Source organism: Podarcis pityusensis, assembly GCF_964106645.2.
Source record: "Podarcis pityusensis genome assembly, chromosome: 12".
Taxonomy (NCBI): Eukaryota; Metazoa; Chordata; class Lepidosauria; order Squamata; family Lacertidae; genus Podarcis; species Podarcis pityusensis.
In genome coordinates, this window is record NC_138037.1 from 639,232 (window position 1) to 662,662 (window position 23,431).

The window sequence follows — 23,431 nt, forward strand, 5'->3', positions numbered from 1 at the left end:
GCGTAAGTGAGAAAGCAAAATTCGCACTCAGTCCACACTCCTGGAGGGAGGGCAGGACGATTTCCTCTGCCCCTCCCTTTGCACGGCCTGTCCTGTTGCTGGTGCCTCTTCCCACCCTTCTGGCACCCGCTTCCTCCGGGGCCACCTGTTGGGGGGGCAGGCAGTCTTGGGAATCTGAGGCGAGAGGCCCATGTAAGGGAAGTTGCCCCCAGTTGCAGTCACCATTTGGAGAGCTCTGGCGTCGCGATTCCTGCATTGCAGGGGGTTGGCCTAGATGACCTTTGGGGGTCCCTTCCAACTCTACGGCTCTCTTCTTCTGAGCCGCCGCTCCAGCCCAAGGCGCGCCCAGAGCCGCCTTGGGTCCCCCTGCTCCCTGCCAGACCCCTCCTCTGGAGTCCCCGGCTGCTGTTGGGTCTCGGGGGGCGGGCCTGGCTGGCGGCGGGGCGGGGCGGGGAGGGGGCTGGCCGAGGACCCTTCGCTGCGCGGCGTGGTCCGGAGCGGGGCGCGCGCGGAGCCGCCTCCTTGGCGGAGCCGGTTCCGCAGCAGCAGGAGCCGCAGACTGCGAAAGAGGCAGAGGCGGCGGCGGCGGCGGCAGGCAGTGAGCCGATGAGGCGCGCAGCTGAGCCTGCCGCATCCACCGCAGAGCCCCCCGCGCTGCGCCTCTGCCCGGCCGCCTGCTGCGCCCTTGCGGGGCTTTCTCCGGCAGCAGGGCGAGGCTGCGCTCGCAGGACCCCCGGCCCGTGGCGGTGACTGGGGAGGGCGAGGCTGCCGCCCCCTCGCCTCGCCTGCCGGGGATGGGCGCTGCGCCGGAGAGAGCCCCCCGGCAGCGCCGCGCAGGGCGCCCAGGCCACGGGCGCCGGGCCAGCGGGGAGCGCGCCGCGTGGCAGCGGGGGGTGCGCGCCTGAGCAGCGGCGGCGGCGGCGGCGGCGGCAGCAGCAGCAGGTGGGGCTGCGCGGCGCGCGGAGGCTGCGCGGGGGGCGCCCCTCCGGGAGATGATGCCATGATGCGGGAGGTGCCCGGGGTTGGCATGGCCCGCGGGGAGCGCCTGCCCGGCCTGCAGGCCTTCGCGCGCGGCTCGTCCCTGCACGGGCTGAGCCACCTCGTGGCGCACGGCTCGCGCTCCCTGCGCCGCCTGCTGTGGGCGCTGGCCTTCGGGGGCTCCCTGGCGCTGCTGGCGCTGGTCTGCGCCGAGCGCGTCGCCTACTTCCTAAGCTACCCGCATGTCACCAAGCTGGACGAGGTGGCCGCGCCCAACCTCACCTTCCCCGCCGTCACCCTCTGCAACCTCAACGAGTTCCGCTTCTCCAAGATCACGCGCAACGACCTCTACCACGTGGGCGACCTGCTGGCCCTGCTGGACGCGCGCCACGAGGTGGCCCCCCTGGGCGACCCCGAGCTGCTGGCCGCCCTGCGGGACAGGGCCAACTTCAGGGGCTTCAAGGCGCGCCCCTTCGACATGGCCGACTTCTACAACCGCACCGGGCACGACCTGGCCGAGATGCTCTGGCAGTGCACCTTCCGAGGCGCCAACTGCAGCGCCAGCAACTTCACCGTGGTGAGGGCCGGGGGCCGGGGGCTGGGGAGGGCAGGGCGCCGGGGCGCCGCCGGGGAGGGTCCGCAGGGAGAGGAGAGGGGACCGCGCAGCGCCCGCGCTCCCGTCCCGCTTGCGCGTTTCCCGCGGAGGGTGCCGGCTGCGGGGCCACTGAGGGAACGGGGTGCGGGGCTAGGCTGCCCCCCGCGGGCCGGATCCAGCTGGAGGCTCTCCTTATGTGTGGTTGCTGGGAAGAGGGGTCCTACCGTCGGGCAGAGGGAGGCAAGGTCCCGGGACAGTAGGGGCAAGCAGCCCTCTTGGCAATTCTTCCTGCGGGTCCCACCTGCTGGAAGAGAGAGACACACCTGTCACCTTTTGTGGGTGGGGGACGCTCGCCTCTTCCCAGGGTTTGGGGTCAGGAAGGGGCAGACTTTGGACATCTTTGATAGTTTGGGAACCTCAGGGTGCCCAAAATTTGGGACGCCCAAATGGATGTTCTCAGTTATAGATCTTCTCAATTTTGGGCTCAGCACTATGGGGGGGGGGGACCGCATGCACACCTTGAATTCAGCATCAGATCAGGGCAGCAGTCAGCCCGGATTGGCTTCTGGGGGGGGGGTAGAGGCTGCCATCCTGCCCTTCACCTCAGGCAGCTAAATTTGGTTCAGCCCTGGGGGCTTGTCAAGCAAAGAGCAGCAAATGCCTTCCCAGGGAAGATTTGAACCCAGGACTCCTGGCTTCCAGCACAACTCAGGATTTGGGGAGCCAAATCGCCACCTCAGCCGGCATTCCCCAAACCCTGCGCTCCTCCCTCCTCTTCCTCTTCCTCTTCCCTCCTGGACACTTGCTCCTCGTTGCCTGCTCCTAGGGCTGCCCTGTGCCATCAGAGGTTTCGCTCCTCTGGGCCCAGGTAGGATCCCAAGTGGGGGGGAGGGGGCATTTCTGCTGGGGTGTGGCCCCATCCCAGGAAGAAGCCTGCATTTAGCAAGGCAGCATGAACATTCCGGGTGAGGTGGAGGATTTGGTTAGCTGGAGACAGAACTGGCCTGAGAGCTTCTAGCAAACCAGCCCTGGGTGCAAACAGCCTTGGGGGTGGCATCTACCTGCCCCTGTACCATCCTGAGCACAAGTGGGCATCGGTGTGCAATGAAAGGGGCGTGGGGGGAGCCTCGTGGTTGACTTAGCTGGACCAAGGCTATTTGGAGACAGTGGGCGCTGGGCTTGCATCTCCTCTGCGACCTCTTGAGGCAGGTCCCTTGGGGTCCCCAGCTGAAAAGGGAGCACAGCAGCCCTGCAGTGGGGGCCACAGCCACCACCCTCTGCTCCTGGCGCAATGGGGCACCTGGGAGCAGCTGCAGGAGGAGGCAGGTCTGCTTGTGGGGGAGCTGGGGGGTGAACAGGAGAGCAGAGAGGCCTGCCTTGCTTAAGGTGCTGCAGGGAGAAGCTGTCAAGGAGAGGAAGGGGGTCTTCTGGTGGGGAGAGGCGGGAAGCCAGCCATTCCCCGGGGCTGGGGGGCTCAGAGGCCCAGTCCCTGAAGTGGAGCGAGATCAGCCCCCACCCCACCCCATGAGCAAAAGCCCCATCTCATGAACCAGCAGCCCCCCCCTCTCCAGATTCTGAATATGCAAAACGGGGTGCCGCCTTGAATAAAATATTGGGGGAGCCCAGGTAAGCTCTGCCCCACATAATTGATTCCAAGGCATGGCACAGATACACCCCATTTGAGTGGCAATGCCCAGCAGTGTTGTGGGGCCCCGGCCTCCCCAGGAGTTGGCTCCTTTGGGGATTTCTCTATAAGGGGCAGAGCTGTTTCCACTGGGGGGGTTGTTGTGGGGGCTGCTTTGTCTCAATGGATACCGGGTGGGGGTCCCTCACTTCAGGGGCTGCGGAGTGTGATCCTCTGCCTCCCCCCCCCCATTCCACCCACAAGGAGGTGAGGGATGCTAGGCTGGTTGATCAAAAGGGGGGGCAGAACTCAGGGGGGGCACATAGAGGCCCAGGAAATTAAGGGATTGGTTGGGAGGACACCAGAAGGCGGTCAGGGCAGTGGGGAGTCAGCTGAGCTATGGGGAGAGCAGGAGTGAGGGGGATGGGCAGGGCCTTGCTAAGGCCACAGTGAGTACAGGGGGGGGCAGGGGGCCAGCTTGAATAAAATATGGAGGGGCAGGTAAGCCCCACCCTGCGTAATTGGTCACAAGACATAGTGCAGGCACACAGTTCTCCATCCAGGATGGCTCTGCTCTGCCGCCACAGTCAGTGTCTCCCAATCCCACAGGAGGGGGGAGGGCTGCCCCTGTGGTCGGATCCTGCCTGGGGGCTCCCCATTGTGCCTGCGATAACAGGAGGCTGACTAGGGTGGCCTAAAATCTTATGTTATGAAGTTTCACTGTGAAGCCAGTCGGATTGTGGAGGGGTTGGGCCAGGGAGGGGGCAGCTCTTCCTCCTCATAGAGACCCCCCCCCTCAAACTCCAGCTTTCCAGTTCATCTTAAACATACCCCAGGGTATTGCTGCAAATCTCTCACCAGCACCCCCAAAAACTATGAAATGTTGCCCCTGGGCACAGCTTAGTATGCCCCAAGGAGGCTGGGGGTCTTGGAAAGTGGGGGGTGGGGAGCTGAATGGGTGGAAAGGACAGCCGCTCCTCTGGCAGGCCCCCTTCCCTCCCCAGACACCTGAGGCTTGTAAGCTGGTAGGGGAAGACTAGATGGCCCTTGAGGGTCCCTTCCAACTCTTCAGTTCCATGATTCTGTTTTTCCTGCCACTGGGACACCCACCTGCCCCAGAGGAATGACCCTGCGTCTGTCTTGGACCCCCAAATTCCTCCCCTCTTCTGCCCACCTCTTAGAAAACCTTCCCACCCACCCCCCCAATCTGGCCCAGTCCAGGTGCCCCTTCTGCCAGGGGGGCAACCAGGGACTCCTTTGCAGGGGGGCAGCATGCAAAGTCTCCCTTTTTGGGGTAACAGGTTTATTAATTGCCATTGGCCACGACAGCTGGAAATGGACCTTCCATGGCGAGAGGCAGTCTACCTCTGATGACTGTATGTGGGGAGGCCAAAGAGCAGGGGGAGAGAACTGCTTTGGTGTGCACTTTGGGGGCTGGGGGGGGGCTCAGGGGGCCCCGAGTTTGCCTTGAAAGAAGCTTCTCCTTCCGTCTGGACTGCCCAGATCAAAAGCCGCTCACAAGGTGCTGCCCTGGGCAGGTGGCTCAGTAGAGGAGACCCCAGAGTCTCCTGCCCCACAGCCAGGGGGCCCTCTGCAGTTTGCCTGTGGCTCCCCCCCCCGCCCCCATTGCGCTTCCTCCAAAGCACCCGTTGCCTTGACAACATCCACTCCTTCCTGGGACAATCCGTTGCCATGGTGACTTTGCCCATCTTCAAGGCAACTGAGCTTGTTGCCAGAGCAGCAGCTGCTCCCTCCCCCCCCCCCCCCGGGTCGCTTGTGGGGAAGGGTCCTGCAGGCTCCAGCTGGACAGCCATTGTGGGGGAAGCATCTCACGAGAGGGGGCAGCCTGCCAAGGAAGGTGCCCAGAGTGTGGTTTCACACACACACACACACACACACACATGCACAAATGGCAGTTTCTTCCCTTAGCCAAAAAAAGGAAGAAAACACCTGCCCTTCTGGATCGCTCCTTCTGAGAAACCGGGGGCCGTTCCTGGTCTCATCTGGCCCCCTCACCCATTTCTGCTCTTCTGTGAAACCCAGCCAGATGGGCGGGGTATAAATAATAAATTATTATTATTATTATAAGAGGCCATCGATTTATTGATTTCTGCAGGGGTGTTTTCAGACGCCCTGAGCCGCTTCCTATCCCTTCCCCAATATTCGCTCTCACACAAACACCCTTTGCTTTTTAAAAAAACACACCAACACACCGGCTGCAATTAGCTCTGTGTTTCTGCACTATTGATCCTTCCAGACTCAAGGGGGGGGGGGGGACTGCCACCCAGCAAATGAGCTCCCTGCACAATTAAGCCATTTCATCCCAGAGCCTCGCTTTGCCCCCCTCCTCCTCCGCTCTGCCTGCCTGAATTCCTTGCAGACGGATTGAGACTCAATTACCTTGAATAATTCCTGCAAGTTTTGCCACTTCAGAGGAGGAAAGTTGGTGAGTAGCCGGGAGGCAGCTGGGCAACAGCCTGTTTCTGGGCTGCCATCATAAAACTCTCTGTATTCTAAAAAGAAGCACCGTATTTTTTGCTCCATAAGACTCACCTGACTATAAGACGCACCTAGTTTTTAGAGGACGAAAACAAGAAAAAAAATATTCTGAACGAAATAGTGGATGTATGATTTTTGTGGTTCGTGCTGTGGCCACAGACATGTGATCTGATGGTGAATTTGGGGTGACCCAATGCAAAAATCCTGAGGATCCATGGGCTTTTACCTCCCCCCTCCCAGGCAGCCTCCTTTATCTCTAGAGTCCCTTATCTCCCTCCCCAATCGGCAAACAATCAGCGGCTTTGTTTCAACACCCACTTCCCTCTTTCAAAAAAAGGGGGGGGGGAAGCATGACCTGCTTTTTGCCCCTGGGCAATTCGGCTCCAGGGACTACACATTCGATCCATAAGACGCACAGACATTTCTCCTTACTTTTTAGGAGGAAAAAAGTGTGTCTTATGGAGCGAAAAATACGGTACTTCTCCATGAAGCACCTGACTCAACTATGGCCCTCATGGCCACTCGCTTCATGGTCTAGTGGGCATTTGAACCCTGGTTTCTTCCAGGTCCTAGTCTGGTACTCTAACCATTATTGGCTGTTTTTGCATGTTTTTAGGCAAAAACTGGCCTCGTTCCCACCTCCTAGAACTCACAGAGAAAAGAAAGCCTTTCTCCCTGAGTTAAACTGTGGAACTTGTTCCCGCAGCAGGCAGATATGGCCAGCAACCTGAATGGCTTTTAAAGGGGGTTAGGCAAATTCATGGAGGAGGAGAAGGCCACCGATGGCTATGAACCGTGATGGCTGGGCTCTAACTGCTGAGTGGCTGGACCTGATCCGCCAGGCTCTCCTTAGGTCCTTGGGAGGCCTCTCCCTGCCTCCTCCCCAAAGCTGAATCGTCCAGGGTGCAGCTGGAGCAAGGGCACCAGGACTCGAGTCCCCAGAGCCTGAGCTTTCTTTCAAAAAATGAAATGAATAAAACATCCGTCTGCAGCCCACCTGGAAGCAAAGTTAGGCATCAAACTGTGCAGGGCACCCACCTGACTGGAGAGCAGACTTTCTCCAGGACGCGATGGCTTCCTCTTGTTCTGCAGAGCAGGTCCAGGAGTTGGAAGGGACCCTTCCCCTCACACTGTCTGTGCAGCCCCCCTCTCCCCTTCTGTTTGGGGTTGGTGCCGCACACAGAGGCCATCCTGCTTTCTGCCTTCGTGGGCTTTGCGGAGGGTGTTTGGGGGCAGAACATGGCAGCAGACTGGGGGCAGGGGGCATGTTTTGCTGTCCGGAAGGGCTCTTGAACTGGGGCGGGGGGGGGAGAAAAAGACAGGAGAGATGGGGCTTCATCCCTGGCTTTGCCTTGCCCCCTCACCTGTGCACTGGGGAGAAGCAGGGGGGCCCCACCTGCCTGGCACTGGTGCTGGTGGGGAGCAGATCTCGAGCTTTGCCCCAAAGGGGAGGGGGGAAGAGGTGGGGTGGTGATGTCCCTTTTTGCTGCCTTGTCCTTTAGAAGAGGAGGAGAAGGAGGCCGGGGGCGTCTCTCACCCATCTTATGTGCAGATTCTGACTGTGCAATCCAGCCATGGATTTGCACAGCTTTTACTGTGTTTAAACCCTCCCTCCCCCCGCAAACCTCCCCTTGTCTTTCTCACCAACCGCCCACTAGCCATATTTCTGAAATGCCATTTTCACAGTGATTGACAGTGCACTCCTGTGCCTACTCAGAAGTAAGTCCCATTGAATTCAGCAAGGCTTACTTCCAGGTATGTGGGGTTGGGGTTAGAACTGCAGCCCAAATATTTGAGAATCTGAGTCATTTGCACCTTGAAAATCCCCCCCTCCCTTCAGCCTTTGTTTAGCTCTCAGACTTCCTCTCGTGTGCATCATTTTTACTGTCAACAACATGTGTGCTTTTGTGTATGTGTGTGTGTGAGAGAGAGAGAGAAAGAATGTGGCAGAATGCCCAGTGAAATGTATTGCTGAATGTAGGCTTAAAATTTTCTTTGATTGAGCCATCTTTGGAAAGTGGGGGCAACTTTTCCCTTTTTTAACGGGACGTTGGGGTTCTAAACATGAAATAACAGACCAGATTAAAATTGGTTGCCACTTTGAACCCATACTTATTTGCATGAGGGGGTGGGAAGTATTGCAAACATATACAGCCATACCTCGGGTTACAGACGCTTCAGGTTGCATTTTTTCGGGTTGTGGACCGCCGAAACACGGAAGTAGCAGAACAGGTTACTTCTGGGTTTCGGCGGTTGCGCATGCGCAGAAGCACTAAATTGTGCTTTGCTAAATCGTGCTTTGCTAAATCGTGCTGGGCCAAGGCAGGAAGTGAGTGAAAGACAATAAGTTAAGTGCACATGCTCGGTTCTTCATTTTGCAATGTGCTGAGAGTTCCATAGCCTTTTGGAGCTTATGCCATTAGGAAATATGTTAGTCTTTCAGATCCCACAAAGGTTAGAGTCTGGCTCAACAGCAGGAAGAACTTTCTGATGGTCAGAGCTAGAATGGAACCGTTGGGAGCAAGAACTCATCACTTGGTGTCAGGGAAGTCATCTCGTAGGACCAGAGAGCTGGAAGGGACCCAAAGGCTCATCCAGTCAACAAAAGCATCCCTGACAGAGGCCAGCCAACCTCTGCTTAAAAACCTCCAAGGAAGGAGAGTTCATCCCCTTTTGTTTCACTGTCAAGCAGCTCTGACTGTCAGAAAGGTTTTTTGAATGTTTAGCCGGAATCTCCTTCCTTGCAACTTGAATCCATTGGTTTGAGTCCTGCCCTCCAGAGCAGGAGAAAACCAGCAAGTGACAGCCCTGTAGATATTGGAAGATGGCTCTGATATCTCCTCACAGCCTCATCTTTTCCAGGCTAGACATACCCAGGTCCTTCAACTGCTCCTCATCAGGCTTGACTTCCAGACCCTGGATCCTCTTGGTCTCCCTCCTCTGCCCACTTTCCAGCTTGTCCACATCCTCCTTAAGTTGTGGTGCCCAGAACTGGACACAGTATTGTCAGGTGTGGTCTGATCCAAGCAGAAGAGAGTGGGTCTCTTATTTCCCTTGATCCAGACACTAGACTTCTGTTTCTTGAAACTCTTTATTCCCAGACAAAGCAGCCCAGGCCTAGTGATCCCAGGAACTCTTCCAGGTAGATCTTGCCCCAATGAGGCACTTAGGAGGCCTTCCTTCCCACAGCCTTCAGAGTCTCCTCCCCACGTGGTCTTTCCCAAGCAACCTGAGACTCTGATGCCCAGTCTGTCTCTGCTCCACCCTCTTCACCTCTCTCCTGGTCCTGGGAGACCAGCAGGGAGGAGAACTTGTTGCAGTGGGGGGGGGGAGAGACAGCCTCACCTCTTCACCAACTGACTCCTTTCTCCCTCTTGGCCACCCTCCTCTCCAGCCTCCGCTTCTGCTTCTGCGTCTGCACTCCTCTCTGCCCCAGCCTCTTCCTGCTCACTAGACCCTGTTACAGAGGCACCATCTCTGGGGGTGTTGAGGCACCCACAATATTTTTACTGTGGGTGCCCTGAGGGGTGACTCTATGGGGCCTCTTCACCGTGGTGGAGAGCTCTGTCGGGCCCTCCGGCTGCGGTGGTGTGTGACTTCACATGTGCGCATGATGTCACACATGTACTCCGGGCTCCCACAATGTTGGGTGCCAGAGCACCTGCCCTGTTTCCTCTTCAGCTTCTGACTCCCCCCCCCCCCTCCGTCTTCTCCCCAGCCCCCACTTCCCGGGCTCTGAGCCGTCTTCCCTTGGGGGTTCCCCAACCTGTGCTGGGGAGGTCTGGTGGCAGGAATCTGAGCATCCTGGACCCTGCCCCATGGTTCTCCTTGCCCTCCACCAAACACCCATCAAGTGGAACAAATGAGACATTTACATTTCCCTGTTTCCCAGCCAAGTTCATCACACCCTTTTGTCTTCATCTGCGTTTATTTCTGGAATGGCTACCTGTCTGGCACTCAGGTATCAGGATGCCAGGGATTATCACTCAGGCAGAGGGGCTGCTGAGGAGCTGAGCTCACATGTCTAGATGAATTTCTGAAGTTTTCCCAGTGAGCCAGTACATTGATCAGAGAATTCTTACATTTGGTATCCTGCAGGAAAGGCCCTTCGGATAGATAGGAAGAAACCGTGATGAAGTGTTTTGTGGGGACAAGTCACAAAAGTCACAAAAGCGATGGTGCTGGTTTTGGTCGTGGGCTGCATGTGCCTGATATCTGCTGGAGGGGCAACACCCCCCCAACCTATACATAAATCCCTTCAACAACTCTGCATCCAGCCAATCACTGTCAGGAACCAATGGACTCTCCTCCCCTGGAGGTCTTTAGACAGAGGTTGGGTGGCCGTCTGTCAGCGGTCCTTTGGCATTGCGGGGGGCTGGGCTAGATGACCCTCGGGGGTCCCTTCCAGCTCTACCCTTCTAGGGTTCCACGTGGGGCCTGAGTGCAGCACCCCCCCCAGGCTCTCCCCTCCTTCCCGGAGGTCCCTGGCTCCCGGCCTGCCCTCCCAGTGCCAGGATGCTCCTGGCCCTCCCTCCCTGCCCCCTTGGCCCTGGGCCAAGCAGCCTCCTCCTCCATCACCTGCCCGGGATCAGCTGCCGCCTCCTCCTCGGCTGCCCAGAGCTTCCCTCCTGAAACACAACCCCGCAGCTCCCGACCATCGAGGGCCATGCAGGAGCCCGGAGCGGACGAGGCGGCCCCCAGGCCCTCCGACTTTGCCGCCTTTGCCGGCAGCTGCACCTTGCACGGCCTGGCCCACGTCTTCCTGCCGGGCCCCTTCACCCCCCGCCGGGCGGCCTGGGCGGGCGCCGTCCTGCTGGCGCTGGGCATCTTCCTGTACCAGGTGGGCGAGCGGGTGCAATACTACAAGGAGTACCACCACGTCACCATGCTGGACGAGGAGGCCGGTCGGCTGCTGCTCTTCCCGGCCGTCACCCTCTGCAACTTCAACCGCGTCCGCCGCTCCCGCCTGACGCGCAACGACCTGCACTGGGTGGGCCAGGAGCTGCTGGGCGTGGAGGCCCCCGCCTTCCCCGAGTACCTGAGGGCCCTGGGGAGGTCGGACGAGGGGGGGCTCGGCTTCTACCCCACCCCCCGCTTCGACATGAAGGAGTTTGTGGAGCGCACGGCCCACAGCCTGGAGGAGATGCTGCTGGACTGCCGCTTCGGGACCCGGGAGTGCGGGCCCCACAACTTCACCGCCGTGAGTCCCCTCACCTGGGCCTGCTCCTCCCCAACCCCCCCACACCCCAATTTGGGCACCCTCAGAACCCCCGCCCCCAGCTTCATAGCTCCTAATGGCAGCCACACTGGGGTTCAGCTGGATGCCCTTTGGGAGTCCCTTATGCGATTCTGCGTCTGTCAGAGATTCTTTACCTGTGATGGCTGCCTTGCACAGGGTTGGACTAGATGACCCTCGGGGTCCTTCCAGCTCTACAGCTCCATGAGTCTATGTCAGAGACTGGGAGAAGAATGAGAGCAGGCCTCTTAAGACGGGAAGTGAAATGCCCTGTGGGGCTCCGTCTGGATGGCAGCCGCTATTTGGGGTCCATTTCTGTGGGGTGTCAGCAGAGGGCAGGGGGATCACTTGGGGAGGCCTGGGGGGGACGACTAATGAAGCCACTTAGCCGGAGATCCCCCCACCTCTGGGTGAAAAGTTGAGCATCACCCCCTCTTCTCTCAGGGAGGATATCTCAGTCTCTAATGCACACCAGAGGTTTGCGTCTAGGGCCGGGCATTGAGGGTGGGGGGCTTGCCCAGAGGCGGGGGGCCAGGCCTTGCCTGGGGAGACCCCTGAGATGCCCCCTCCCGCTTCTCACCCCCCTCTGGTCATCTTTCCCTCCTCCTGGCAATCTCCTCTCCAGCTGCTGCCTCTTCCTCCTCCTGCTTCTCCTCCTGCCCCCCCCCCAGCCCAGCCTGGTCCCCAAGGCCACTCCTGTTACTCTGCGCTGAGCTGCATCAGGCCAACGTCTCCTGCGAGAGGCTGGAGCAGCGTCAGCGCAACCCGAGACGGACGATGGCGTGGAGGATGGAGGGGGGGCAATGCGCTTTGGGTCAGCGGGGGCCAGAGGGGAGGCTGTCATGCCGCAGAAACGGCCCTGCGCAAGATTTGGGAAGGCCCCGCTCCAGGACCTTGGCAGGGGGCTGGGGGTGGAAGGAGTCCCTGGGGCCGTCCAGCCCCTCCTGGGTCATCGATTTCCTCCCCACTGCTTCCTCTGGACTTCCATGTGCAGGTCAGCCTCCTGTTCTCAGTGTGGCCAAAGGGAAAGTAGCAAGCAGGATTCGAACTCAAGAGCAACTCTCTGGGTTTCCAGCAACTGGGGTTCAGAAGCATCACTTCCTCTGACGGTGGAGAGCAGAGGAGAGTCATCCTGGCTAGGAGCCTTCAAAATGAACAGGAATTAGCACGATCCTCTTTTAAAGCTGTCCAAGTTGGTGGCCACAGAAGCATAGAATTGTGACGTTGGAAGGGACCCCACGGGTCATCTAGTCCAACCCCCCTGCAAGGCAGGAATCTCAGCTGAAGCATCCATGACGACAGGTGGCCCTCCAACCTCTGTTGAAAACCTCCAAGGAAGGAGAGGCCACCACCTCTCAAGGGAGCCAAACAGCTCTTGCCGCCAGAAAGCTCTCCTGATGTTGAATCGGAATCTCCTTCCTTGAAGCCGTGGCTTCGAGTCCTACCTTCCAGAACAGGAGAAAGCAAGTTTGTTCCCTCTTCCATGTGACAGCCATATTTGAAGATGGCCCTCATGTTTCCTCTCAGCCTAATGTTTTCCAGCTTCAACATCCCCAGCTCCTTAAATCTGAGGGCTCCCTTGGACAAAAAAAAACCAAGGACCCCAGCCAGGAATACCAGAGCAAAACAGCAGCCAGTCGGCTTGGTCTTTATTGAAGACTGGACAGGACTCCCACCTGCCACAAGGTGGAACAAGATGGAAGCCCAAAACAAAAGAGCCCCCAAACTTTTATTAGCTGCTAATCCCCATGTTACACTCCCCCCAACTGCATCACTCATACATCACGGTTACACCATGAAAGGGGAGGTCTGGTGGCAGGAATCTGAGCATCCTGGACCCTGCCCCATAGTTCCCCCTGCCCTCCACCAAACACCCATCAAGTGGAACAAAAGAGATCTTTACATTTCCCTCTTTCCCAGCCAAGTTCTGGAAGGGCTACCTGTCTGGCACTCAGGTATCAGGATGCCAGGGATTATCACTCAGGCAGAGGGGCTGCTGAGCAGCTGAGTAACATGTCTCTGTGAATTTCTGAAGTTTCCCCACTGAGCCAGTGCATAGATACATTGATTAGTGAATTCTTACATTTGGTATCATGCGGCAAAGGCCCTTTGAATAGATAGGAAGAAACTGTGACGAAGTGTTTTGTGGGGACAAATCACAAAAGTGATTGTGCTGATTTTGGTAGTGGGCTGCATGTGCCTGATATCTGCTGGAGGGGCAACCCCCCCCAACCTATACATAAATTCCTGCCACAGCTTCCAGACCCTTGATCCTCTTGGTCGCCCCCCCCCCCCGTTCACATTCCAGCCCAGAATTGGACACAGTGTTGTCAGATGTGGTCTGACCAAGGCAGAAGAGAGCAGGACTGTTACTTCCTTCCCCTTCCCTGCCTCCTGGGGGAGGGAGTTCCACAGATTAACTCAGCATTGCACAAATAAATCCACAGAATCCAATCCATGGAATGTCCACCAGTTACAGAGAGGGGGAGAAAAACTTTCCCCAGACCACTCCCCCTGCAGGGCCTCCGCTGATGTTGTTGGGGGGGGGAGCAGTCTGCCTGGCCAATGCTCAGGGGGGACAAGAGTTTGTGGGGCCCCCTGCTCCCTCTCAGACTCTTGGAGGGTCCCCCACCTTCCATACCAGAAGCCCCAAAAGGGCAACCAGAAGGGGGTGGGGGGTCCTGGTGGGAGATCTCCTGGGTGCCCCTCTGCTCAAGAAAGCAGGCGATAGAGGAGCTGGAGGGGTCTCCAAGGCCCTTTGGACCCCACAGAAATGCTCCTCTCTGTGGGTTTGGTTCCTGCTCAGCTGAAGCCAGGCTCAGTGGGGCAGGTCACGGGTTCAGTTCCCAGGTAGGGCCAGAAGGTACCCCTGAGGCTGAAACCCTGGAGAGCCACTGCTGCCAGTCAATGCTGGCTGGACCAATAATCCAAGGCAGTTTCTATGCTGTTTAGCGCATCCCTTTGTCTAGAACCTTGAGGACTATAAACTTGGCTTTTTAAAAAAAAAAAGTCACAGAGCACTAGCTTTGCATGCAGACGGTCCTGGGTTCAAGATTCATTCAGGAATGAGAGCACCGCCTGCCAGGGACTCTGTTGAGCCATTGCTGCCAGCCAGTGTAGACAATACTGAGGTGGATGGAGCCATGGTCTGGCTTTGGAGCAAGGCAGCTTCCTCTGTTCCGCCTTCCTCCTCACGCCACCCCTTTCTCCTCCCCCCTCCTGCAGATCTTCACCCGGTTGGGAAAGTGCTACACCTTCAACTCGGGGGCTCCTGGCCACGAACTCCTCACGACGGTCAAGGGCGGAACGGGCAATGGTCTGGAACTGATGCTGAACATCCAGCAGGATGAGTACCTGCCTGTCTGGGGAGAAACGGGTGAGTGAGGGGTCGGAGGAGGGCTTGGGGTGGGCACGGGGGTCCTTCTTGGGGATGGGCCCTGTTTGATCCCAGGAGACGATGGAGGTGGATTGAAGATTAAGTCTGTCAATTAAAATTTAAATCTCCTGTCCCGCATGTGTGTTAGAAATATGAGAGTAAACAGGCTGTGAAGCCCTTTTAGCAAAGAAAAAACACTTAGGCGCTTTGCAGTTTACTGGAAGCTGGGAATTAGTCAAATACACCTTTTGGTCCCTGTTTATTTTTGGTCTGCTGACCTTTCCCCTCTTTGTCCCCATTGCTACAAAACATACCCTTTTGTAAGATAAATGAAAAGGTTTACTTACATTTCAATGCAGACAGCAAATGCATCAAAACAGTATGCAAGTAAAAATACATCTTAAGTTACAAAAGACAAAACTTGTTTCCAAAATGGAATCTGAGGTCTGAGCAAAGCCCAGGAATGTGTTTCTGCTCAGTTGCTGGCTTCAAAAGGAAGAGAGACACTGAGGCAAGGAGGAAGGAGGAAAAATTAAAATTAAGATGCCACTGGATGTAGGGGATATGGCACCACAGATCTGTCTTCTCTGGGAATATGGGAACGCTAAGAGGCAGGGGTCAGCAGCCTTTTCAGCCGTGGGCCAGTCCACCATCCCTCAGACCACGCGGTGGGCTGGAATATATATTTTTTAAAAAAAATAATGAATGAATTCCTCTGCCCCACAAATAACCCAGAGACGCATTTTAAATGAAAGGACACATTCTACTCATGTAAAAACATGCTGATTCCCGGACTGTCTGTGGGTCGGACTGAGAAGGCAATTGGGCCACATCGGGCCCCCAGGCCTTAGGTTGCCTACCCCTGTCTAAGAGTCTTAACCCTTTCTTATGATTATAGAGCTAACTTAATTGTCATTTTGACTGCAGATCTTCCCACAGGAGAAATTCCTGGGGACCCCAGAGCCACTGAGAGTTACTCAGGATCTGCTCCTTCCTGGCTAGGGGGTGAAATATGAAAATTAATTCTCCAAGGCACAGTTTATGTTCTTGTAGGGTGTTAAGGCAGAATACTATATATTTGATATTGGTAGGGTCATTCTCTTTTATTCCCCTCTCTGACCCTGACCCTCTTACGACAGGGGCCTCATCCTTCAGCAGCTGTATCCCAGGCCTGGCTGAATTCTCCTCTGCCCCCTCTGTGGGGTTCAGGGGGGTTGGGCTCTCTCAGCCTCTTGAAGCTTCCAGGCTGCCCAGAAGGAGACCCCCTTTCCTTCTTCCTCTTTCTGCTCCTAAACTCCCATTTCACCTTTATTATTGTTACTGTATAAGAAAAAATTGGAGGTCGGCTTTTACAGCCCAGCTCCCTACCAAGGGACCCCTTGAGGTCCGCTATCGGTCAGGGATACAAATGGAGGCGACACCAAGGAAGCAAGGCAAGCTGCTGGCCTTTATTGGTCTGTTGCAAAAGGAGGAGTGGAGCCTTGAACATTGTGCATTCAGAAATTATAAGAGAAAGACCACCCAAGATCATCAAATCATAGTTGGTCCAACCTCCTGGAATGCAAGAATCTTTCGCCCAATGTGGGTGTTATGGAAAAATCTAGGTGTGAGGCTGCTCAGTCCCCCAGCTGGTCCCTGCGGAATAAAGGAAGGAGTCCAGCCACCAGCCGGGGCAAATAGCTGTAGACCAAAGTTTATTGCGCAACAGGTTCAAAGAGGAATTTTGAACCCCGAGGATGGGGTGACAAGGACTTCTAAATCTTTCCCACCATATCCCAGAATACAGTTCGTACAGCATCATTGATACATCATTGATACATCAGAAAAGGGGAGGGTTATACATAGGAGGAATTTGTTGGGGATACAGGATCTGTATTGGGAAGTACATTCTAAGCACCTACTGCAAAGGGACAAGAGAACTTGGGTTTGCCTAGTCTGTCACCTGGGCAAGTCCGGAGGAGTGCCTTTGCCCAGAGATTGACACCTATGAGTCCCTTCCTGTGAGTACGCGACCTCCCACTTGAGGGATTATAGCGGGGACCGAGTGGCTTCCAAGTCCTTGGCCAAGGAAGCAAATTGGCGGTGGAATGAAGGAAACTGGCAAAGGAGTTGATTTTATATGATTTTTAAAGCTAGGTAACTTCCCTGAGCTGTCGAGTCAATGGGATACATTTATGAATAACATTTGTAACATTTAACAACTTTAAAGATGTGCCCTCCCCCCCATAATTTCCATAATAGTGGGGCTCAAATCCATGACCCTGGAATTGAGAGTCCTCTCCCAAAAGATACAAACATAAATGGTGGTTATGTAAAGTGGGTCATGCTCAGCGTTTCTGCAGATGCCTGGCCAGACCTGAGAACGACCGGGCTGAGACATCCTTTTGAACTGGTGAATGCCTGGCCTCCAGAATCCATTGTCACAGAGCTCCCCATTCACACACAGAAGATGTCCTGCTGGGCCATTCAACAGATACTTGTCAAACATCAGGAATTTCCTGCTAGACTTGAGAGGGTCTCCCAGAGGTGAACCACAGCCTGTTTTGTTCAGAATATTTGTTTGATTCACATTTTAGAATCCTGTCTGAACGAAGTATTGTTCATTGATAAATCAGCCCTTCCACTGAGAGAAAGGGGCAGATGGAAAGTGATACTATTTTTTGTGCCCGTATCTCCAGGCTGAGAGGAGAAATGAGAGCCACCTTCAAATATCCCAAGGGCTGTAACATGGAAGATGGAGGAAGTTTGTTTTCTCCTGCTCCAGAGGGCAGGACTCGAACCCTTGGCTTCAAGTTGCAAGAAAGGAAATTCCGACTAAACATACAGAAAAACTTTGTCAGGCAGAGCTGTTCCACAGTGGAGTGGTCTCCTGAAGGAGGTGGTGGAATCTCCTTCCTTGGAGGTTTTTAAGGAGAGGTTGGGTGTCCAACTGTCAACGATGCTTTAGCTGAGATTCCTGCATTGCAGGGGGTTGGACTGGATGACCCTCGGGGTCCCAGCTCTACAATTCTGTTATTCTTTGACTTCCTGCTTAGGGCAGAGTTCAGTGGGGCTGGGCAGATTCTGGTGGAGAAAAGGGTGGGAGACAAGAGGCAGAGGGTCGGGTGGTCTTAGAGAAAGCAGAGCAGGGGTGGCACAGAGCCCAGGGACGGAAGACCAGAAGGAGATCCTGCTGGATCCGACCTGAGCCCAAGAGACCTTTCTTCTCCAGTGGTGTCCAGCAAATGGTACCCAGAGGTGCCTTTGACCATGGAGGCAGATCGTAGCCATGATGGCTAGTGGCCCGCGATTGGCTTCTCCTCCTCCTCCTCCTCCATGACTTTCCCTACTCCTTTTTTAATCCAGGTTGTCAGTCATCAGCGCCTCCTGTGGAAGGGAGTTCCGCACGTTAACTATTAAATTTGCTTCCCCACATCTGCAGATCTCAGGGTGCTCCATGTTGTAAACAATAAAAATCTGCCCCTTTCCCCTTATGGGGTGTCCAAGCGCCTGTATAGAGTCCTTACATAGGCTCCCTATTGGTGGGAGAGAATACTAGAGGCCAACCAGAGAATATTGAGAAGCAAAGCAGCTAGTAAGCCTGATCTTTATTGATCTGTTGCAACAGGGTGCTCCCCTCACACGGAGGAGAGAGGAGGAACCCAGAACAATGGCGCGCAAGGCCTTATAAAGACTTTTGAAATTGCCCGCCCTGGAGTCCAAGACCACCCCCAGAAACATCATACCCACATCACAGAAGGGGTGTAGCTCAAGACCACCCCCCAGAGACATCATACTTACATCACAGAAAGGGTGGTCTACAGCTGAAATCTGAGTAACTTGTTTATCTCGTCTGTCAGGTTACCTCTTAATGCTTTCTTGATTGGATACCCTGGGGAGCCTGGCCAGTCTTTTGTAATGAAAAATACTTAGTTCCTGAGCCAGGTCACAGGCTCACCCTATTCATACACAGACATACCCTTAAGACAGGATTTGTGAAGGAAAAGACAATGGGGAGGCTTTTCCATTTTCCTTTGACCTTGCAGAGAAAACATTTGGTCAGTTTGGGAATCAAAAATGGTTCCAGGTCAGTGTTCCTGTGCTGATCTATGCACGTGCTTGGATTTTTTGGATTTGATATCCCGCTTTATCGCTACCCGAAGGAGTCTCAAAGCGGCTGACATTCTCCTTTCCCTTCCTCCCCCACAACAAACCCTCTGTGAGGTGAGTGGGGCTGAGAGACTTCAGAGAAGCGTGACTAGCCCAAGGTCACCCAGCAGCTGCAGGTGGAGGAGCGGGGATTACGAGTCTACTGCTCTTAACCACTACACCACACTGGCTCTTATACACCACACTGGTTGGTACACTTATGAACATTTAACATATATCTAAGACCTCAAAATTCCTATCACACATTCACATGACAATGTGCTTCCCTCCATCTCATTTGCCCGTCTGCTTCCTTCCACACCCAGCAGCACCACACTCAGGATCCGGCCCATTCCTTCTCCCCAATGCGCTTGCGTTTGTGTTGCAGATGAGACCTCCTACGAAGCTGGGGTGAAGGTGCAGATCCACAGCCAGAACGAGCCCCCTTCCATAGACCAGCTGGGCTTTGGCGTGGCTCCGGGCTTCCAGACCTTCGTCTCGTGCCAGCAGCAAAGGGTATGTGCCCCTCTTGTGGGCCAGGCTTTCTGGGCAGCGCGATCCCCCTGCCCACTCCCAGGGCCGGCTTCCTGGCTCTCAGCCTTTCCTGCTATCTTCTATGGGATTTCTCTAGGAAACAGTACATCTGTGGGGCAGAGAGGGGGGCTTGGTCTTGGGGTGACAATGGGCACCAGAGGTCCTGAGAGGGGTCAGCCAACCCCCCTCTTCCCCCTTCCTCCGCAGCTCTTCTACCTCCCCCCGCCGTGGGGTGACTGCAAATCGAACCCCGTGGAGTCGGCCTTCTTTGCCAACTACAGCATGGCCGCCTGCCGCATCGACTGCGAGACGCGCTACCTGGCGGAGAACTGCAATTGCCGCATGGTGCACATGCCAGGTCGGGGCAGGGGGGATGGGCTCAGAGCGGGGGGCAGGGAGACGGGCGTCAAATCTGGGCTGCTGGAGATGTGGGAGGCTGTGGCCCTGGGCAGGCTCCTGGGGTCCGCATACTCGGGTACAAGAATTGGAGAGCTGGAAGGGACCCCCAAAGGGCATCTAGGGCAGCCCCCTACAATGCGGGAATCACAGTTAAGGAACCCCAGACCTCCATTTAGAAACCTCTAATGAATTGTAAACTGGTAGAATTGGAAGAGACCCCAAACATCATCGAGTCAAATTCCCTGCAATGGGACACACACCCCATTGGCCCTGGCAATGCCCGATGCACTTTGGGGGATGGCAGTGGGTCAAGGGGACCCTCCCAAAGGCCCTTGGCATTGATTGGGCCAGGTGCCCACCCTACAGGGCACCTCGAATGACCAGCACCCTCACAGGGAGATGCAGGAAAGTGGGTGCTCTGCTGCCCCCCGTGCCTCCGTTGCCTCAACCGCTGTTCCTCGTGCCCAGGTAACGCCAACCTCTGCACCCCAGAGCAGTACAAGGAGTGTGCCGACCCGGCCCTGGGTAAGCATGGACCCCCCTCTGGACCCCTGGGTTGGGTGGAGGGCTGGAGAGAGATTCCTGTCCCTCTCTGGCCAGCCCTGACCTGCCCCCTGCCCCCCAGACTTCCTGGTGGAGAAGGACAACGAGTTCTGCTCCTGCCAGACCCCCTGCGAGACGGTGCGCTACGGCAAGGAGCTCTCCGTGGTCAAGATCCCCAGCAAGGCCTCCGCCAAGTACCTGGCCAAGAAGTACAACCGCAGCGAGCAGTACATTGCGTGAGTAGAGCCCCCCCCCCACTGGGCCCCCTCTACGGCTGGCACCCTCCGGAAAGATGCCCCCGGCTGCACCAGCCCCCTTCTTTCTTTATTTTGGAACTTTGTTGAAAGATTTTCATTTATAAATGTGGTATTCATTATTATTATTATTATTATTATTATTATTATTATTTGGATTTATATACCGTCCTATACCCGGGGGTCTCAGGATGGTTCACATTAAAAAATCACAGTATATAAAATAAAAATAAAAGCAATAATCCAATAATACCCCCCCCAAAAGCCACATTTTAAAAGAGTATGGGATGTTGATGAGATCAACCAAAGGCCTCGCTAAAAAGGAACATAAGTGATATTATCCTAATCTATAAAGGTAAAGGTAAAGGGACCCCTGACCATTAGGTCCAGTCGTGGCCGACTCTGGGGTTGCGGCGCTCATCTCGCTTTACTGGCCGAGGGAGCCGGCGTACAGCTTCTGGGTCATGTGGGCAGCATGACTAAGCCGCTTCTGGCGAACCAGAGCAGCTCATGGAAACGCCGTTTACCTTCCCGCCGGAGCCGTACCTATTGATCTACTTGCACTTTGACGTGCTCTCAAACTGCTAGGTTGGCAGGAGCCGGGACTGAGCAACGGGAGCTCACCCCGTCGCGGGGATTTGAACCGCCAACCTTCTGATCGGCAAGTCCTAGGCTCTGTGGTTTAACCCACAGTGCCACCTGCGTCCCTTTTATCCTAATCTATATATGGTTGCTAATAACCCCCTCCATTCCACACCAACTCGTTCCAAATATCAATATATTTGTCCAAAGTCTATGCCTATAGAGGATTTATCCTTATGACATCTCCAGCAAAGAGGTGCTTTAGCTGGTTGTGGGGTTTTTTTGGTATAAATGTAAATTCAGATACATCAAAACCTCTGGCATTGAGGCTCAAACGCTCTCCCACAGTCTGGGCAATATGGACATTTCCAGTTCCACGCAACCTGTCCCCTAATGAATGGCAGCCAAATGGGGACCCCATGTGCAGGGGCAGTCTACCCCGATGGCATCCCCTCCCAGCCCTGCCTGAGTGCTTCCCCAGGGCTTTGGGGAGGGGGCGCTCCATGGAGGCTGGCCAAGCCCAGGGCTCCCCCCTGCCTGCGTCTCCTGACCCCCCCATCTGGTCTCAGGGAGAATCTTTTGGTGCTGGACATCTTCTTCGAAGCGCTGAACTACGAGACCATCGAGCAGAAGAAGGCCTACGAAGTGGCTGGGCTGCTGGGTGAGTGAGGGGCCCCAGGGAGGGAGGGGGGAGGAATTAGGGGTGGGGGGGTCCAGGCAGAGTGACCTCTCTTTCTTTGCCCCCCCCAGGGGACATTGGGGGCCAGATGGGCCTCTTCATTGGCGCCAGCCTCCTCACCATCCTGGAGATCTTCGACTACCTGTATGAGGTGAGTGGTGGCCGGGGGGGCAGGGAGAAGCTGGGATGGAGAGGCCGGAGGGGGGGGGCGGAAGCGCCATTGCTGTGGGAAGGCACTCTGTGGCTGCTCAGGAGGATTTGGATTAAATCGTGCAGAGTTTGGGGCTTTTGAGGTTGGAGAAAAGGCCACACAGGATAGAAGTTTATAAAGTTATGCATTCTGGACAGAGGTTTTTCTCTCTCACTAGAATGCAGCTGAGTGTCAGGAGGTTTAGGACAGATTAAAGGGACGCGGGTGATGCTGTGGGTTAAACCACAGAGCCTAGGGCTTGCCAATCAGAAGGTCGGCGGTTCAAATCCCTGCGACGGGGTGAGCTCCCGTTGCTGGGTCCCTGCTCCTGCCAACCTAGCAGTTCGAAAGCACACAGTGCAAGTAGATAAATAGGTACCACTCCGGCGGGAAGGTAAATGGCATTTCCGTGCGCTGATCTGGTTCGCCAGAAGCGGCTTAGTCCTGCTGGCCACATGACCCGGAAGCTGCACACCGGCTCCCTCGGCCAATAAAGTGAGATGAGCGCCGCAACCCCAGAGCTGTCCGTGATTGGACCTAATGGTCAGGGGTCCATTTTCCTTTAAAGGGAAGTTAAACTGTGGAACTCCCTTCCACAGGAGGCCATGGAGGGCTTTAGAATAGGATCAGACAAAGGCATAGAGGGGGTCGTTGATGGCCCCTTGCCAGGATGGCTCTGCGCTGTCTCCACAGTCGGAGGCAGGAGATGCTTCCAAGGCCCAGGAGGGGAGAGCTGAGCTTCTGTTCGAATCTTGCTTGCTGGTTCCCCATAATGGGCACCTGGTTGGCGATTGAGGACAGGAGGCTGGACCAGGTGAGCCATTGGCCAGATCCAGCAAGCTCTTCTTAGGTTCTCACCCCCCCTCCAGCCAGCCAGGGACCCCCATTCTCTGCCTCTCTCCCCCCACCCCTCTGCTGCCTGGCAGGTGTTGCGGGACAAACTTCTCAGCTACTACCAGGCGAGGAAGCAGGCGGATCGCAGCAACAGCGACAACCTGGTAAAGTGGCAAATGCCCCCCACCCCAAAGTCCCCTGGGCTCAGGCTCTTGTGAACCAAGGCTGCCTAAAGACCCCCCCAACACACACACCTGAGGGGTAAAATCATATCCTGCCCCCATCTGCGTCTTTCCCAAACGGGGAGGGGGACTGGGCCTTTTTGGTATGGTGCATGCCCCACACCCAAATGTGGAGAGCTGGGGTTTTGTTGGTGGGATGGAAAAGCTCTCTGCACATGCCCAGGGACCCCTTCCCCTCTCCACCGGCTTCATCTTCTACCCCCCCCCCCCATTGGGACCATTTGCCTTGAGTGTTGCTTCACATTGTTGTTTCTGCCCCCCCCTCTTTGTGCCTCCCCACCCTGACTCATCATCTCCCTCCCCCCTTTCCATTTGGCATCTCACCTGCGCCAGGAGCACACGGACCTCCCCCGCAGCCCAGGCACCCAGCTGCCTCCTCGCCCTCTCAGGTAGAGGATCCCTTGCAGAGGCCCGCTGCTGAATCGCCCACCCCGGCTCTCCTGGCAGCCAGGAGCTCTTGGGTCATTGGACTGGCCTGCTCCGCAGGGGGGGTCAAGGCGCTGCTGCTGCTGCTGCTTCAGGGAGCCAGGAGAGGCTGCAGCCAGAATATGGCCAGGGGGTGCTTCTGAATACCAGATGCAGGAAACTGGGGGGAGAATGGATCTTGTGTTCGAATCTTGCTTTTGGATTTCCCATGATGGGCATCTGGTTGGCTGCTGCCAGGAGAGGGTGCCGGGCCAGAGGAGCCACGGGCCTGATCCATCTCCAGGGCTCTCCTTCCTCCTCCTCCTCCCTGCC

At 56.0% G+C, this 23,431-nt stretch overlaps 1 protein-coding gene across 2 annotated transcripts; it reads left to right on the plus strand.

Annotated features, from left to right (window-relative positions):
* Positions 1–1,000: 1,000 nt before the first annotated feature.
* On the plus strand, positions 1,001–23,421 carry ASIC3 (acid sensing ion channel subunit 3; the record flags this gene model as incomplete). 2 transcript variants are annotated; one of them, XM_080975536.1, is made up of 10 exons in its annotated part: positions 1,001–1,555; positions 14,158–14,308; positions 18,825–18,952; positions 19,178–19,328; positions 19,838–19,894; positions 19,995–20,148; positions 21,318–21,409; positions 21,499–21,578; positions 22,544–22,615; positions 23,027–23,421. In XM_080975536.1, the coding sequence occupies 10 exons, from the start codon at positions 1,001–1,003 to the stop codon at positions 23,084–23,086; spliced, it is 1,500 nt and encodes a 499-aa protein (XP_080831662.1). In that variant the 3' UTR covers positions 23,087–23,421. The 2 variants fall into 2 exon arrangements, with proteins under 2 accessions (XP_080831662.1, XP_080831663.1); XM_080975537.1 differs by lacking the exon at positions 1,001–1,555 and adding an exon at positions 10,495–10,896.
* Between the last annotated feature and the right edge of the window lie 10 nt (positions 23,422–23,431).